This window comes from Schistocerca gregaria, chromosome 1 (assembly GCF_023897955.1).
Source record: "Schistocerca gregaria isolate iqSchGreg1 chromosome 1, iqSchGreg1.2, whole genome shotgun sequence".
Lineage (NCBI taxonomy): Eukaryota > Metazoa > Arthropoda > Insecta > Orthoptera > Acrididae > Schistocerca > Schistocerca gregaria.
Window position 1 is genome coordinate 1,078,623,218 of NC_064920.1, and position 17,869 is coordinate 1,078,641,086.

Below are 17,869 nucleotides of genomic sequence, written 5' to 3' on the forward strand. Positions count from 1 at the left end.
CTGGAGGCTGTAGGGAAGGGAACATCTGACATGAAAAGAATGGCAACTGTCAAATGTTAGTACTGTTGTGAATTCCTAGGCTTTCCCAGTGTAATAAGTCTTGAAATTCTCCTAAAGAGTTTGACATGATTCAATATTTTGGCGCTCCAGCTGACCGTCATCTTTAGGATATTGCTGCTGCTGCTGAATCCTGATGAAAACTGATGCCAAGGACGATGATTTGCAATCCTGGCATCAGTTTTCAGTGGAACTCAGCAGAAGCAGTGTTCTCCTGAACATGGCAGACATGTGGATCATCAAAATATAGAATCATATGATCCTGCAACGTATCTGAGGAGACTTTCAAAGTAAGTACTGTTGTTTGTTTTCAGATTTAATGTGGGCAGAAGGGTGTAGCTGACTCTCGCTGCAGATGAGGTCAACCTCATGGAAAGCAGCATGAGATTTAGAACATAACCATGTGAAATTTAATTGGAAGAATGTACTTTGAGGTTCCAAAAATTTCAATGGGTCAGCCTCACCACAAGTCCATGCAAAAAAGATGTCATCAATTCATCCAAACCCTACTAGGGGCTGGAAGCTTAAGGATCCCAGGAAGTGACACGAAAAGGTTGGCACTGATTTCCTACCATAACATTTAGAGACTCACTGCAGCATATAGGGCATCTTAACACCCAAAATAAAAAAATCAGAGATCATACCAAATTCTATAACCCTAAACATTTAACCCTTGACATACACCCACCCTGTTCTTCCTACCCTGTACCTCTCCTTTAATGTCTTGCTAGCCTCCAACTTCGTCCACTTCTGATGTCGTCCAGCCTCCCCCCACCCCACCTCCCATTCTCTCTCTCTCTCTCTCTCTCTCTCTCTCTCTCTCTCTCTATTCTAATTGTATTGTTTTTGCTGTCAATAAACCTTTCATCTTCCAAAAGCACCTTTAGTCATAGACATTCTTTCAAATCATCTGATTAGAAGGTTACACATTGACTTTGTAATGCAGCATATGAAAAGAATTTCCCATAATCTTTGCTTTCTGTGATGTATTATTCTTTTGATAAGGGGACTAGAACAGCTTTATCCAGTAATCTTCAAGTGAAATATCACACACCATACATCCTGTTGATAAGGTGTTTCAGTTTGTACTATAAAGCTGACTTCGGTCAAACAGATTATTTTATTTTTGTTTTTATGCAGTTGATATTGCCACCTATGCATACTATCTATGGTCTTTGTCTGGATAATGCTTATAATGATGCTTCTCTCACCAGAGGTACACCATATTACAGGAGCCGGATTCTTACGGCCCAGTGTATACAGGTGACAAGATACAGTAATTTCACGATATCTATTATATTATTGAATTCAGAACTTAATTTCTTATTTAAATGTGTTGCCCTTTTGTAAAAGAAAATCATTGTTTCTGTTTGTTTCATGTCATGATGAACATTGCAGCAGTAGGCTGACAGCATATTTGTTGCTGGTGTCACAGATGATAAGCTGATGACTGCCAGATACTAAGTGACAGCCAGAACAAAGAAGAAGATTTTGCTGCTAACTACTATTTTCCTACGCCCTCAACTGAATTAGCTAACAAAAATATTGTAATTGATGAAAAATGAATGTTATTCAGTTAGTGTGATTAACAATTAATGATACTAGATTCAGTATGCTTATTGAATCCTCCCTGTTGTCAAAATCTGTGGCGAGCTTTTGTGTAATTACTAGCAACATAATGAAGTCTGAAGGAAGTGAAAATTATTTGTTTGCATTATCCCTCCAAAGCCTACGGTGAGTGATTATTTTACAAAAGCTAACTGAAAGTCATTTTACCTGTGTTGGTCAATAATTACTGCAGATAGCTGAAAATAATTTAATTTTTATAATTTACACAAATATGACAGCACAGCCAGAGATTATTTATGGTGCTGTCCACTCCAAAGATTTATTACTGACAATTTTTTCATGACGTTAACATTTCTACGAGAGCAGTTTAACGTAATTTTGCTCAAGATACTCCTGCAGCATTCGGATCTGCTAACCGCTTACCAGAAATAATTCCTTAGTTGTGGCTCACTCCCTGGTAAACAGACATCCAAACATGGTCAGGAAAAACTAACAGTCAATTTGTAGCCTTGTGCAAGGCTGATTAAATGAAAGCTGAACTTCTGCCTCAGAACCAGGGCTGCAAAACCACACTCAGCAACTGACACGATGACCTGTGAGTGTAATACTGTACAAGCAACACCCACAGAATGTCAGAGAGACAAAGAGATACTGGAACAGCCATGGGCTGACACTCAACTGAGCTGGTTGGAAAAGGGTGCAGAGGGGTGTTCCACAAAGTATCCCATTGTTGGAGATGTGTGCATAAGCACTGAAAGGTGCTCAGGTAACTGAGAACAGTAGAACTTTATTACTACAGAGAAATACAAGACAACATAAGCAACAGAAACAGCTTCCTTGTGAAGGCAACGTAAAGATTGTCCTAATCTACTACAAGAAAGGTACGAGTAGAGCACTCGAGTCACAATCAAGAAACACTGCTGTAGGGACGGTCTGAGTAGACTGCAGTGGAGACGTCAGAGTTCCTGAAGTCGAACATAGTACTCCGGGAAATATACTCGCAGCACTTCCGAAGTCTAACATCAACATCTTAGCTGGGACTCATACCACCTCTGTGGAGGAATACCAGGAAGCTGTTCGGTGTCGCATGACTCAGGGATGCGAGTTAATACCGGCTGTATCTGGGTAATGTGGCGCCCCCAATACTGCAGTGCTTGTCGCAGGCAGTGGCGGCTGTGACAGCTAGCAGGCTTCTGACAAGGCAGCAAATGGCAGCACTGTGGCATGTGGCTGGATCGTTGAGGCACCAGCTGTATGCCACATGGCATCTGCCAGTGTCTTTGCAGATGCCTGCCACCTACAACAAGAATATACACTCCTGGAAATTGAAATAAGAACACCGTGAATTCATTGTCCCAGGAAGGGGAAACTTTATTGATACATTCCTGGGGTCAGATACATCACATGATCACACTGACAGAACCACAGGCACATAGACACAGGCAACAGAGCATGCACAATGTCGGCACTAGTACAGTGTATATCCACCTTTCGCAGCAATGCAGGCTGCTATTCTCCCATGGAGATGATCGTAGAGATGCTGGATGTAGTCCTGTGGAACGGCTTGCCATGCCATTTCCACCTGGCGCCTCAGTTGGACCAGCATTCGTGCTGGACGTGCAGACCGCGGGAGACGACGCTTCATCCAGTCCCAAACATGCTCAATGGGGGACAGATCTGGAGATCTTGCTGGCCAGGGTAATTGACTTACACCTTCTAGAGCACGTTGGGTGGCACGGGATACATGCGGACGTACATTGTCCTGTTGGAACAGCAAGTTCCCTTGCCGGTCTAGGAATGGTAGAACGATGGGTTCAATGACGGTTTGGATGTACCGTGCACTATTCAGTGTCCCCTCGACGATCACCAGAGGTGTACGGCCAGTGTAGGAGATCGCTCCCCACACCATGATGCCGGGTGTTGGCCATTTGTGCCTCGGTCGTATGCAGTCCTGCATGGCGCCAAACATGCATACGACCATCATTGGCACCAAGGCAGAAGCGACTCTCATCGCTGAAGACGACACGTCTCCATTCGTCCCTCCATTCACGCCTGTCGCGACACCACTGGAGGCGGGCTGCACGATGTTGGGGCGTGAGCGGAAGACGGCCTAACGGTGTGCAGGACCGTAGCCCAGCTTCATGGAGACGGTTGCGAATGGTCCACGCCGATACCCCAGGAGCAACAGTGTCCCTAATTTGCTGGGAAGTGGCGGTGCGGTCCCCTACGGCACTGCGTAGGATCCTACGGTCTTGGCGTTCATCCGTGCGTCGCTGCAGTCCGGTCCCAGGTCGACGGGCACGTGCACCTTCCGCCGACCACTGGCGACAACATCGATGTACTGTGGAGACCTCACGCCCCACGTGTTGAGCAATTTGGCGGTACGTCCACCCGGCCTCCCGCATGCCCACTATACGCCCTCGCTCATAGTCCGTCAACTGCACATACGGTTCACGTCCACGCTGTCGCGGCATGCTACCAGTGTTAAAGACTGCGATGGAGCTCCGTATGCCACGGCAAACTGGCTGACACTGACGGCGGCGGTGCACAAATGCTGCGCACTAGCGCCATTCGACGGCCAACACCGCGGTTCCTGGTGTGTCCGCTGTGCCGTGCGTGTGATCTTTGCTTGTACAGCCCTCTCGCAGTGTCCGGAGCAAGTATGGTGGGTCTGACACACCGGTGTCAATGTGTTCTTTTTTCCATTTCCAGGAGTGTATTTCCCAGTGGTGGCCTCCAGGAGCAGCAGATGAGACTTCAGACCCAGCTGGTGGAAGCCTGGTGTGACTGCTGTCCAGGGTTAGGTGTGGCTGTCTGCAGCACATGACAGTCTACACCACGTGCGGCTGGTGGTCAACAATTATCTATACCCAGGAGTTCAATTCGTGTTGACACTTAAAAGGTGTACTGTGTTACATAAAGCTCTTATATATAGACACACACACACACACACACACACACACACACACACACACACACACACTCTCTCTCTCTCTCTCTCTCTCTCTCTGTCTCTGTCTCTGTCTCTGTCTCTGTCTCTGTCTCTGTCTCTGTCTCTGTCTCTGTCTCTGTCTCTGTCTCTGTCTACATACACCCCCATTTTGTAGCATATTGCTTACATCCTGGATGCACAGAGGTAGACGTGCAACTCTGTGCCTGCGCCCATATCCACAACAACATAAGCCAAGGTATCATATGCTGCAAGTGTGCTAGATGCAACGGTGTTTGTTTACTGCAGTATAGAAGTCAACACACACTTCGAGTCTGTCGTTAGCTGCAAGAGAGACATCACAGTCAACACAGTGCAAGTGCTGTGGTTTGTTGATATAATAGGCGTGTATTGCAATACATAATGCGATCACATAAAATGGATTCAAAAAGAACTGACATACCAGGAGGTGAGAAAAAATATAATTGAGCTCAGTGAAAAGGGCTTTTCACTGCTGAAAATTGGGGAAATTTTTAGAAGGAGCCATGCAAGTGTCCAAACCGTAATACAAAATTACAGGGATCGAGGAAGTGTAGAAAACAAAGCTAGATGTGGACCACCACAAAAATTATCTAAAAGGGAGAGCCAACACATCATTAGAAAAGTGAATGCGGATCCCAGAATTACAGCTACAGAGTTGGTATTAGATGTCACAAATACTCATGGACATAATGTTCATACCATAACAGAATGAAGATTGCTGCACAATCATGGCTTTGAAAATAGAACAGCAAGGAAGAAACCATTCATAAGCAAGGTAAACGAGCAGAAGCACCTAGAACTTGCAACTCAGCACCACAATAAAGATTCCACATTTTGGAATACAGTACTTTTCAAGGATGAGAGTAAGTTTAACATCTTCCAGTATGATAGACACCAAAACGTGTGGCAAAAAGGAATGAAAGTTGGAAGAAGAGAAATCTTGACCCATTAATGAAGTATAGTGGTGGAAATATTCTTGTGTGGGGTTGCATGTCTGGAGCTGGAATTGGAGATTTAGTATTTATTGAAGGTATTATGGATAAATGGAAGAATCTCACCATCTTAAAGGAGAATCTGAAGCAATCTGAGGAGAAAATGGGACTAAGAACAGACTGGGTGTTTCAGCAAGACAATGACCCCAAGAATACGGCCATTGTCTTAAAATAATGGCTGCTTTACAACGTGCCAAAACAGTTGGATTCGCCTCCCCAGTCACCAGACATTAATCCAATTCAACATCTTTGGGGAGAACTAAAGCATAGAATAAAAAAACACAACTTCAAAAGCAAAGATGATTTAAAAGCAGCCTTAGTAAAAGAGTGGAAAAACTTTACACCTACGTACACATAAATTGGTGGAATCTATGCCTAGACGTTTGGAAGCTGTGATCAAAGTAGAAGGTGGCAATACAAAATATTAAATTGGGCCACATCACAGTGTATGTTTACTTTTGTATCTGACCACTGTTTCACTTGTATGCTCAAGAAGTCAGTGCATGGAATTATTATTAATTATGCACTGTATATGTTGTTTTTAAGTTTCTAATATGTATGTTTATGTCACAGAAAGTGAACACATAATATGACTGCCTTCAAGTGTTACTTTTAGGTTGTATGTAGACTTCAGTGTCCAACTGTGTGTGTGTGTGTGTGTGTGTGTGTGTGTGTGTGTGTGTGTGTGTGTGTGTGTGTGTGTGTGTGTGCAGTTACTCTTCTGGCTTTAGTGTCCAACTGTGTGTGTGTGTGTGTGTGTGTGTGTGTGTGTGTGTGTGTACAGTTACTCTTCTGGAGGAAGAACACAGAGTTCTAGAAAAATTGAAATCCAGGTATGTGAAAACTGCGATGCCTTAAAGCATGCTGCAAGAGACCAATAATAAAGAGCGTTCCTACTGCGGAGAAGATCGCGGGATAGAAAAAGTAACATTGTTTGGACAGCTAGAACGAACAGAGAACTGCTTGCAGGAAGTCTACAAATGGGTCTCTGAATTTTGTACATCAGAAAGTCTGTATATGGTAGATGACGAGCGGAAAGAAACACTGTTAGATTTTTCAAATGATATGGTGGTGTCACTGGACCCTGAAATAAGCAGAAAATGTTGGTAGTTCCCTACCAAGTTAGTGAGACAAAATCTCAGTCACCAAGGGAGTGGTGGGAAGAATTTAGTTTAGCCAATGGTAGTCACTTGGCTAATCGTTTCCCTAGTTTCAAGCTCGAAGGAGCAATACACCCTACAATATTTTGAAGAACATTTGATGGAGCTCTACCTCCTAAATGGGACGATAAGAGGAAAATTTAAGCAGAAGCTTGCACTAGAGTTACTCAGTACTGGCCCAGGTACCAAGGAATGAGGAGGGTTTAAGAAATGTTTTGAATGACATTTAAATAAAAGAAAATTGATAGACATGTCCATTAGTGAGACTCACTTACTTAGGGCACTAATTACGTGTATGTCTGTTTATTTGAGAGAAAACAAGATTGATAAAGACTGATGCAAGGCAAACGCTTTATTGAGTTACCTGGAACAGGAATATTTTGAATGAGACCAGGGAAGAAGAGAGATTTAGAAATAATAAAGATGACTTTAATAATGAAGGAAACTCCAATCAAAAAAAATACAGTACAAATAGCAGATACCGTCAGGTGAGGACGCAGAATTCAGAAGTTTGGGCTCAGGAACACAGTGGACACAGTTAAAAATTATGTAGAATACAAAGGAACGAGGCCATAGTGAAAATGTCCTGTTGGGGACGTTACCAGAGTGAATTAGGGAAACTGATGGTGTCCCATCGTGCAGGCCAACTTCTGCAATGGGCAATCTAAAATCATGATAAGCCTCTAATTATTAATTTTATAAGATATGATGATGACAGAAGATTGCATGAAGATTTATGGTGTTTGTTTGAAAACAACCTACTTAAAAATGCTATAAATAGAAAACTGATAATTAGAGGTTCATATAATGTGGGTGAACATTATTTTAGATTCTGGAAGTGATATTAGTATTCTGGCCAAGGAACTGGACCTCGGGGACAGATCGGGTGATGGTGGTGACCATGCAACTGGCCCACCACGACCAATCCAGTGTCTGGGAAAGGTTGCCTGCAGGTGTGCCACCATTTATCAACTGAAATGAGCATGGGCTCCATCATGCTGAAATCGAATGATATGACAAATGGGCATGGGAACATCATTCAGCATGTCCAGCAGAACCTCTAGCAGGAATACGACATATGCGTGACCATCAATTTGGCCTCAGAGAAAGTACAGTCTAATCAAACAGTCTGATAATGCCAGCCTACATACACCCACAACTGCCTCTCATGGTGTTTGGGACCCCATGTGATTAATGATCCTTGCTGTATGCCCGATGTGTTATTTCAGTATGCAAATGTTTTATCACGCTATACATGTAAACCACCACGATTTTCTGCAATTCATGATTAAGTGTCTGGTAGAGGGTTCACTAACCACCTTCAAGCTGCTCCTCTACTCTTCCACTCTCTAACAACATGTGGGAAAGACAAACACACTAATCTTTCTGTGTAAGCTCCAATTTCTCTTAATTTCTTATGGTGATCATTTCTCCCCATGTAGCCGGGCACCAACAAAATATTTTCACACACTGGGGAGAAAGTTGGTGATTGAAATTTCACGAAAAGTCCAGTCATAGTGAATATCACCTTTGTTTTAATGACCACCACCTCAATTTGTGTATTATATCCACAGCCTCTCTCCCTTGGTTCATGATAATGCAAAACGAGCTGCCTTCTTTGAAGCTTTTCGATGTCCTCTGTCAGTCCTATCTGACACAGATCCCATACTGCACAGCAGTACTCCAGAAGAGGGTAGACACGCACAGTGTAGGCACCCTCTTCAGTAGGCCATTGGTACTTAGTAAGTGTTCAGCCAATAAAATACAGCATTTGGTTCACTTTCTCCACAACATTTCCTGTGTGATCGTTCCAATTTAAATTATTCATAATTGTAATCCCTAAATATTTAGCTGAGTTTACAGCCTTTAGATTTGTGTGATGTGTCGTACAACTGAAATTTAGTCGATTCCTTTGGTACTCATGTTGATGACTTCACATTTTTCATAATTTAGAGTCAATTGCCAATTTTTGCACCATACAAATATCTTGTGTAAATCATTTTGCAGTTCTTTTGGATCATCTGATGTCTTTACAAGATGGTAAACAATCTAAGAGGGCTGCTAAGATTGTCACCTAAATCGTTGATGTAGATCAGGAACAACAGACGGCATATAACACTTTCTCAGGGAATGCCAGATATTACTTCTGTTTTACTCAGTGACGTTCCATCAATAATTACCAACTGTGACATATCTGAATCTGACAGGAAATCACAGATCTAGTCACACAACTGAAATAATACACCATAAGCATGCATAATTTAATTAGAAGTCACTTGGGAGGAACCGTGTCAAAAGCCTAGTGGAAATCTAAAAATACGGAATCAATCTGACATCTCCTGTAATAGCACTCATTGCTTCTTCATGGAACTAAAGAGCTAGTTGTGTTTCACAAGAGCAATATTTTTTTGAATCTGAGTGGCTGTTCGTCAATAAAGCATTTTTTTCAAGGTGTTCACAATGTTTGAGCACAGTAAATGTTCCAAAATATTACTGCAAATCGACATTAGTGATATGAGTCTGTAATTCAGCAGATTATTCCAATTTCCTTTCTTAGGCATAACACAACATCCAAAATTGTACTGAATGCCTTCTCAGAAAATTATTTTGAACAATTAGTTCAGGAGCCCACTTGAAGTGTAAATGGTTCTGAGGACATACTTGACCACTTAGCAACAAATAATCATAACCAAATAGGGAGTGTCATGCCAGCTACAGGGATTAGTTTGTAGCTAGTCTAAATAATGTAACATACAAATCTATCAAACATAAACGCACAATTCATCTACTTAAAAAATCAGATAAAAATCTCAAGATGCCTACCTGAGAGATTGTCTCCTTTCATTCCAATTTGACTATGTAAGCATGACCTTGATATAGTTTAAATTGAAAGAAATAGTATTGACATCAATTGATAGATATATATCAGATAAATTAAGAAGAGATGATACTGATCTCCCATGACACACAAAACAAATCAGAACGCTACTGCAACGAAAAAGGCATGCCAAATTTAAAAGAAATAAAAATCCACAAGATCTGCAAAGTTTTACAGAAGCTCAAAATTTAGTGCAAACTTCAGTGTGAGATGCTTTTAATAGTTACCACTACAAAACTCTGTCTTGATATCTGACAGAAAACCCAGAGAGATAATGCTTGTATGTGAAGTACATCAGTGCAAGACACAATCAGTGCCTTCATTGCACAGCAACAATTGTGGTATTATTGATGATAGTGTCTCTAAAGCAGAGTTACTAAACAAGTTATCTGAAATTCCTTCAAAGAAGAAGATGAAGTGAACATTCCAGAATTTGAATCAAGAACAACTGCCAACAAGGTTAACTTAGAAGTAGATATCCTCGGATTAGCAAAGTAGAACCCTTCAGAAAGGCAAGGCCTCTGGTCCAGATTATGTACCAGTCGATTTCTTTCAGAGTATGCTTATACAGTAGCTCCATACATAGCTGTCATATACAACTGCTCACTCATGGAATGATCCATACCCAAAGACTGGAAAATTTGCACAAGTCACACCAATACCTAATGCCTAAGAGCTTTAAGCATGTATTTTCGCCAATGTATCATTTGAAATGACACCCAAGTTTTCTTTCAACTGTTCAACAAATGCATCATCTGAATCAAGGGATCAGTAAAAGGAACCAATTATTAATGTATTCTGGTTGTCCAGTATAAACCCTACAATCTTAGTCATCAAATTCATTTGGCCATGTTTTCCCAATAAGTTGCAAATTCCAATATAGTAGTTAGGATAGGACATATTGGTGTGGGTGAAACAAATTTCCAATTGACATGTTGAAGCACAGGAAATTATGAACAACCACTATGACTAGCTAGCCACATTCGACATGCAAATCGTTGCGTACACTTCCCACCACATCACATGAAACATTACCAACAAGTCGTTCTGAGGAGCGTCTGCCAAACACCTAAATTTTAGTTGCATAGTATTCATGCAGATGTAGGAAACTTACAGTATTTATGTTCTGAATGTGCTCAGGAATCCTGCAGCACACTGATGTTCTATCGACCTTTCTCTGTTTTTGCCCTCTTTCTCGTCTAACTCACAATCTGAGTTAGCTTCCCTTACCAATCCTCCACAACAAATACCTCATCCTCCATGAAGAAGGAACACACTGTTCCCAAAGCTGTCCATTTTCTATAAGTAGCACTGTGAGTTGTGTCTGCTGTAGGAAAGTACAAGCCAGTCTTCCCATCTCTGCAAGTTTTACACTCTGATGGACTTAATTTCTTATGTAATCTCTTTGTTGATTGTGGCCTTCAGACTGATATGTGACAGCAATCAGTGCATTGTAAACTCGTGTAAATTAGCTGCTTCTATTTATTCAATTCGTATGCTTATTGTACTGTATCCCTCCAAAAATTTATTGACTCTCATGCAGTCAACATTGGGATGCTTGAATAGCATCCTCAGGTACCTTTCAGAAGCTGACTCGGAAGTTGGTTTGTCGGCTGGTGGTTGTTGCAGTGTCGTGACTCCCATTCGAATTGGGGCTCTTGATCGGCAATGTTGATTATTGACAAATCCTAGAAGGTGCCAGCCTGGTGATGGGATTTAACTCTCCGGAACTGATAGAAATTAGGTTAAAAAGAAACTGAAGACTGGCCGTGTATCACCAAGTCAGTTCACTGAACAAGAAGCTCAGCTATTCCCTCTCCATCTGCAACACTAAATACAGTGTACCTATAACTATTTGGTTGGAACCATGGACCTTGCCGTTGGTGGGGAGGCTTGCGTGCCTCAGCGATACAGATGGCCGTACCGTAGGTGCAACCACAACGGAGGGGTATCTGTTGAGAGGCCAGACAAACGTGTGGTTCCTGAAGAGGGGCAGCAGCCTTTTCAGTAGTTGCAGGGGCAACAGTCTGGATGATTGACTGATCTGGCCTTGCAACATTAACCAAAACGGCCTTGCTGTGCTGGTACTGCGAACGGCTGAAAGCAAGGGGAAACTACAGCCGTAATTTTTCCCGAGGACATGCAGCTTTACTGTATGATTAAATGATGATGGCATCCTCTTGGGTAAAATATTCCGGAGGTAAAATAGTCCCCCATTCGGATCTCCGGGCGGGGACTACTCAGGAGGATGTCGTTATCAGGAGAAAGAAAACTGGCGTTCTACGGATCGGAGCGTGGAATGTCAGATCCCTTAATCGGGCAGGTAGGTTAGAAAATTTAAAAAGGGAAATGGATAGGTTAAAGTTAGATATAGTGGGAATTAGTGAAGTTCGGTGGCAGGAGGAACACGACTTCTGGTCAGGTGACTACAGGGTTATAAACACAAAATCAAATAGGGGTAATGCAGGAGTAGGTTTAATAATGAATAGGAAAATAGGAATGCGGGTAAGCTACTACAAACAGCATAGTGAACGCATTATTGTGGCCAAGATAGATACGAAGCCCACACCTACTACAGTAGTACAAGTTTATATGCCAACTAGCTCTGCAGATGATGAAGAAATTGAAGAAATGTACGATGAAATAAAAGAAATTATTCAGATAGTGAAGGGAGACGACAATTTAATAGTAATGGGTGACTGGAATTCGAGTGTAGGAAAAGGGAGAGAAGGAAACATAGTAGGTGAATATGGATTGGGGCTAAGAAATGAAAGAGGAAGCCGCCTAGTAGAATTTTGCACAGAGCACAACTTAATCATAGCTAACACTTGGTTTAAGAATCATGAAAGAAGGTTGTATACGTGGAAGAACCCTGGAGATACTAAAAGGTATCAGATAGATTATATAATGGTAAGACAGAGATTTAGGAACCAGGTTTTAAGTTGTAAGACATTTCCAGGGGCAGATGTGGACTCTGACCACAATCTATTGGTTATGACCTGTAGATTAAAACTGAAGAAACTGCAAAAATGTGGGAAATTAAGGAGATGGGACCTGGATAAACTGAAAGAACCAGAGGTTGTACAGAATTTCAGAGAGAGCATAAGGGAACAATTGACAGGAATAGGGGAAAGAAATACAGTAGAAGAAGAATGGGTAGCTCTGAGGGATGTAGTAGTGAAGGCAGCAGAGGATAAAGTAGGTACAAAGACGAGGGCTGCTAGAAATCCTTGGGTAACAGAAGAAATATTGAATTTAATTGATGAAAGGAGAAAATATAAAAATGCAGTAAATGAAGCAGGCAAAAAGGAATACAAACGTCTCAAAAATGAGATCGACAGGAAGTGCAAAATGGCTAAACAGGGATGGCTAGAGGACAAATGTAAGGATGTAGAAGCTTATCTCACTAGGGGTAAGATAGATACTGCCTACAGGAAAATTAAAGAGACCTTTGGAGAGAAGAGAACCACGTGTATGAATATCAAGAGCTCAGATGGCAGCCCAGTTCTAAGCAAAGAAGGGAAGGCAGAAAGGTGGAAGGATTATATAGAAGGTTTATACAAGGGCGATGTACTTGAGGACAATATTATGGAAATAGAAGAGGATGTAGATGAAGACGAAATGGGAGATACGATACTGCATGAAGAGTTTGACAGAGCAGTGAAAGACCTGAGTCGAAACAAGGCCCCCGGAGTAGACAACATTCCATTAGAACTACTGACGGCCTTGGGAGAGCCAGTCATGACAAAACTCTACCAGCTGGTGAGCAAGATGTATGAGACAGGCGAAATACCCTCAGACTTCAAGAAGAATATAATAATTCCAATCCCAAAGAAAGCAGGTGCTGACAGATGTGAAAATTACCGAACTATCAGTTTAATAAGCCACGGCTGCAAAATACTAACGCGAATTCTTTACAGACGAATGGAAAAACTGGTAGATGCAGACCTCGGGGAGGATCAGTTTGGATTCCGTCGAAATGTTGGAACACGTGAGGCAATACTGACCTTACGACTTATCTTAGAAGAAAGATTAAGAAAAGGCAAACCTACGTTTCTAGCATTTGTAGACTTAGAGAAAGCTTTTGACAATGTTGACTGGAATACTCTTTTTCAAATTCTAAAGGTGGCAGGGGTAAAATACAGGGAGCGAAAGGCTATTTATAATTTGTACAGAAACCAGATGGCAGTAATAAGAGTCGAGGGGCATGAAAGGGAAGCAGTGGTTGGGAAAGGAGTGAGACAGGGTTGTAGCCTCTCCCCGATGTTATTCAATCTGTATATTGAGCAAGCAGTAAAGGAAACAAAAGAAAAATTTGGAGTAGGTATTAAAATTCATGGAGAGGAAGTAAAAACTTTGAGGTTCGCCGATGACATTGTAATTCTGTCAGAGACGGCAAAGGACTTGGAAGAGCAGTTGAACGGAATGGACAGTGTCTTGAAAGGAGGATATAAGATGAACATCAACAAAAGCAAAACGAGGATAATGGAATGTAGTCAAATTAAATCGGGTGATGCTGAGGGAATTAGATTAGGAAATGAGACACTTAAAGTAGTAAAGGAGTTTTGCTATTTAGGAAGTAAAATAACTGATGATGGTCGAAGTAGAGAGGATATAAAATGTAGACTGGCAATGGCAAGGAAAGCGTTTCTGAAGAAGAGAAATTTGTTAACATCGAATATAGATTTGCGTATCAGGAAGTCGTTTCTGAAAGTATTTGTTTGGAGTGTAGCCATGTATGGAAGTGAAACATGGACGATAACTAGTTTGGACAAGAAGAGAATAGAAGCTTTCGAAATGTGGTGCTACAGAAGAATACTGAAGATAAGGTGGATAGATCACGTAACTAATGAGGAGGTATTGAATAGGATTGGGGAGAAGAGAAGTTTGTGGCACAACTTGACTAGAAGAAGGGATCGGTTGGTAGGACATGTTTTGAGGCATCAAGGGATCACAAATTTAGCATTGGAGGGCAGCGTGGAGGGTAAAAATCGTAGAGGGAGACCGAGAGATGAGTACACTAAGCAGATTCAGAAGGATGTAGGTTGCAGTAGGTACTGGGAGATGAAGCAGCTTGCACAGGATAGAGTAGCATGGAGAGCTGCATCAAACCAGTCTCAGGACTGAAGACAACAACAACAACATTTTTAATCTCAGTGCTTTCGGTCACTGTCAATAGAGTAACTGAATTTGATGGTCAAATATTTCATTTCTTTACCATTAGTCTTCTCACAAGGGATATTAACTTGTGTTACAACTTACTGGTGTTCATTTGTTTGGAAAATAGCAGGAAAGGTTAAACAAATTTGGCTGCACAAGCATAGTGACCAAATATTCTGTGTCCTGTAATTTTTATGACCTCGTATTTTTGCAGCAGCCTCTGCCTTTCTGAGACAATCAGTGAAGGATACAGGACGAGGGCACTCCAAGCGGTGCTGCAGATGGCGCTGTATGGTCTTCAGTCTGTCCACAGCCATTTTGCTTCAATTCTGCAAACAAACAATAACAGAAACTGGTGTTAAATCAGTCATCCTAGCTCACGATTACTTGTTACGGGTTCAAATAAAAATTAAATTGGAAGTAAAGCACATTCATCTCCTGAAAGATTCAAGATATCAAAAATCTGTATGTTAATACATAAGTTAAAGAGTATTAACAGTGCAAAAATAATGATGCCCCCTCTGTGTACATTCATTTGCTGAAAACCATGTTTTGATACCCTGAGCCATTTGCAAAAAAAAAGTGTTATGTCACTTAAATTTGTTGGTAAAAGCAAGAGGACAGAAAGAAAAATTGAGTCAGCTGCACTGGTAGTGTCCACTGCACGCGCCTTTAAAATTTGTGAAGATTAAGACACTTTCAATATGTAATCCAAAGCATGCACAACTGAGAATGGAAGATGTTTGAAACAGCGGTAGTAGTCAGTAAAGATTTGGAAGAGTGAGGTAACTAGCAGCCAACAAAAGATGAATTACAAAACAAAATATCTGCAACTCAAATTACATATGAAATTAAAACAATAATCCCACTACAAGCATTTTCAAAGAAAAAAAAAAGAGGTAAATTTATGATACCCAATAGAGAGAATTATCAATTCAAAGTAATGTGATACATCATGATAGGTTCTTAGGCGAAAACAGAGGTATATAATACATCTAGGATGAAGAATCAACAGAACCATGGACCAAAAGAGTTATGTTATCTAATTAGAATAGAGCTCTCATATTCTTATGAGGGTAAATCAATATCAGCCTTCCAGATGACTAGTATCAGAAGAGGCAAGAAAAACACAAAAACACTGACAACATTAATAATCTTAACAGACAACACAGTGTAAAAGGTGGTACAATGATGTGGAAGGCGAGAAAGGTTAGAGGGTGATTCCATTCTCTCATCTTTGCGATCCTTACACACAGTGTATGTTGGTGGTAGCAGAATCCTTCAGCAGTCAGATTGAAATGCTGGTATTCTAAACTTTCTCAATAGTGTTTCTTGAAAAGAACATCGCCTTCCCTACAGGGATTCCCAAAGCATCTCCGTACCACTTACATCAGTTTTTGCTTGTATCAAATCCTTCTTAACGTATTTCAAGTTTGCAGTGTGTAATCAACAGCCTCAGAAGAGAAAATGACAACCTGAAGTACGAAAATATGCAGCTGAAATCGAAGCAAAACGTGGATGATCTACCAAAAACAAGTTCCAACAATTTGAAAGAATGGAAGAAAGTATCCAACAAACAGAATGCATTAGGTGCGAAAATGCCACCAACAGTAAATGATACAAGGTTTGAGAATGTAAACAAATTTAATATACTCTGTTCTAGTAACAGTATTCCAGAGAATGACTCAGAACTGAAGTTGAATTCAAATGTTAAAGTGACCTTGGATAACGTTCCAAAAAATGTAAATTGTCGTAAAAAAGTTATGTTTGATTTGCCAAAGCCTGAAGTACCAACAGCAAGAAGCAAAATTTCTGGTGAAAATAAAACTGAGAGTGTTCATATTTTTGCCGACAGTCATGGAAGAAGTGTAGCCGAAATTGTAAAAAACAGTTTCAATAGTGCTTATATTTGTGGAAAAGTGAAACCTGGTGCGAAAATTCAGGAACTCATAGCAGGCTGTGATCCTGAAAGAGTAAAAACCGATTATGTGATTATAATGGGTGGTTCGAACAATGTAGCCTGCAATGAAGGTTTTGATGTTACACGATCACTCAAGGAGAAATTAACGGCTCTTCAGCATTCTAAGGTATTTGTTGTGAATATTCCAAAGAGACACGGCTTAATCCCACAATCCTGTGTAAATGAAGCTGGCATTCAAACGAACTCTAAATTAGCAAAGACATGCAAACAATTTAGCAATACTTATCCTGTAGATACGAGTAATTTTCAAAGAGAGTTGTTTACCAGACATGGCATGCACCTTAACAGGTCAGGTAAACAAGCATTAGGTACTCTTTTACATGCGGCAATCATGGAAGAAATCAACAAAATATCTTCCCACTCGGCACCTATTCCCCTTAAATGGCTCCAGCAATCCCATCAGACTAATTTTCAAGTTCAGAATTTCAGCGAAGCAATTAACAATCAGCCCATTGTTTCTAAGCCCACAAGTACTTTTTTAGGCGAAAGCAACCACTCTCATCAAATACCAATGCTATGGCAATTTTTCACCATAATGTAGGACGACTTACAAACAAAGTTAACAAAATTTCTGTTCTTTTAGATGACCCACAAGCGATAAAGGATGCTGATGTTCTATGCTTTAGTGAACACCACATGAGAGGTGTTGAGATGTTACAGCTCAGTGGTTACTGTCTAGCAGCACATTACTGTAGATTTATCATGAAAAATGGTGGAGTAGTAATATACTTAAAAAATAAGGTATACTATACCGCATTAGATTTAAAGAGTCACTGTATTGAACAAGATATTGAAATATGTGGTGTAGAAATTACTATAAGTGACCATACAGTTGTAGTGTTAGCACTATACAGAGCTCCCTCAGGGAACACTAATGAGTTCTTGAGGCAGTTAGATTCTGTCTTATCCCAAGTGTACTCAAAATCTAATAATTACAGGTAATTTCAATGTAGATTTCCTAAATGAAAGCCATGCTAAAGCAGATTTAGAACACCTAGTTGATTCTTATAATCTGATGACAGTAGTAAATTTTCCAACTAGAGTTACCGAGAACTGTCAAAGTCTGATTGACAATATATTTATAGATAAGTCAACAGTCAA

General features: G+C 40.8%; 1 protein-coding gene across 2 annotated transcripts in view; it reads right to left on the reverse strand.

The window, feature by feature from the left end:
- Nucleotides 1–17,869, reverse strand: part of LOC126281821 (phytanoyl-CoA dioxygenase, peroxisomal-like) — a 125,250-nt gene that overhangs the window by 55,975 nt on the left and 51,406 nt on the right. For both annotated transcript variants that reach the window (XM_049981063.1, XM_049981053.1), the window contains exon 2: nt 15,039–15,116. In XM_049981063.1, the coding sequence (XP_049837020.1) occupies nt 15,039–15,104 (66 nt within the window). In that variant the 5' untranslated portion in view covers nt 15,105–15,116. The remainder of the gene's footprint in view (nt 1–15,038; nt 15,117–17,869) is intronic.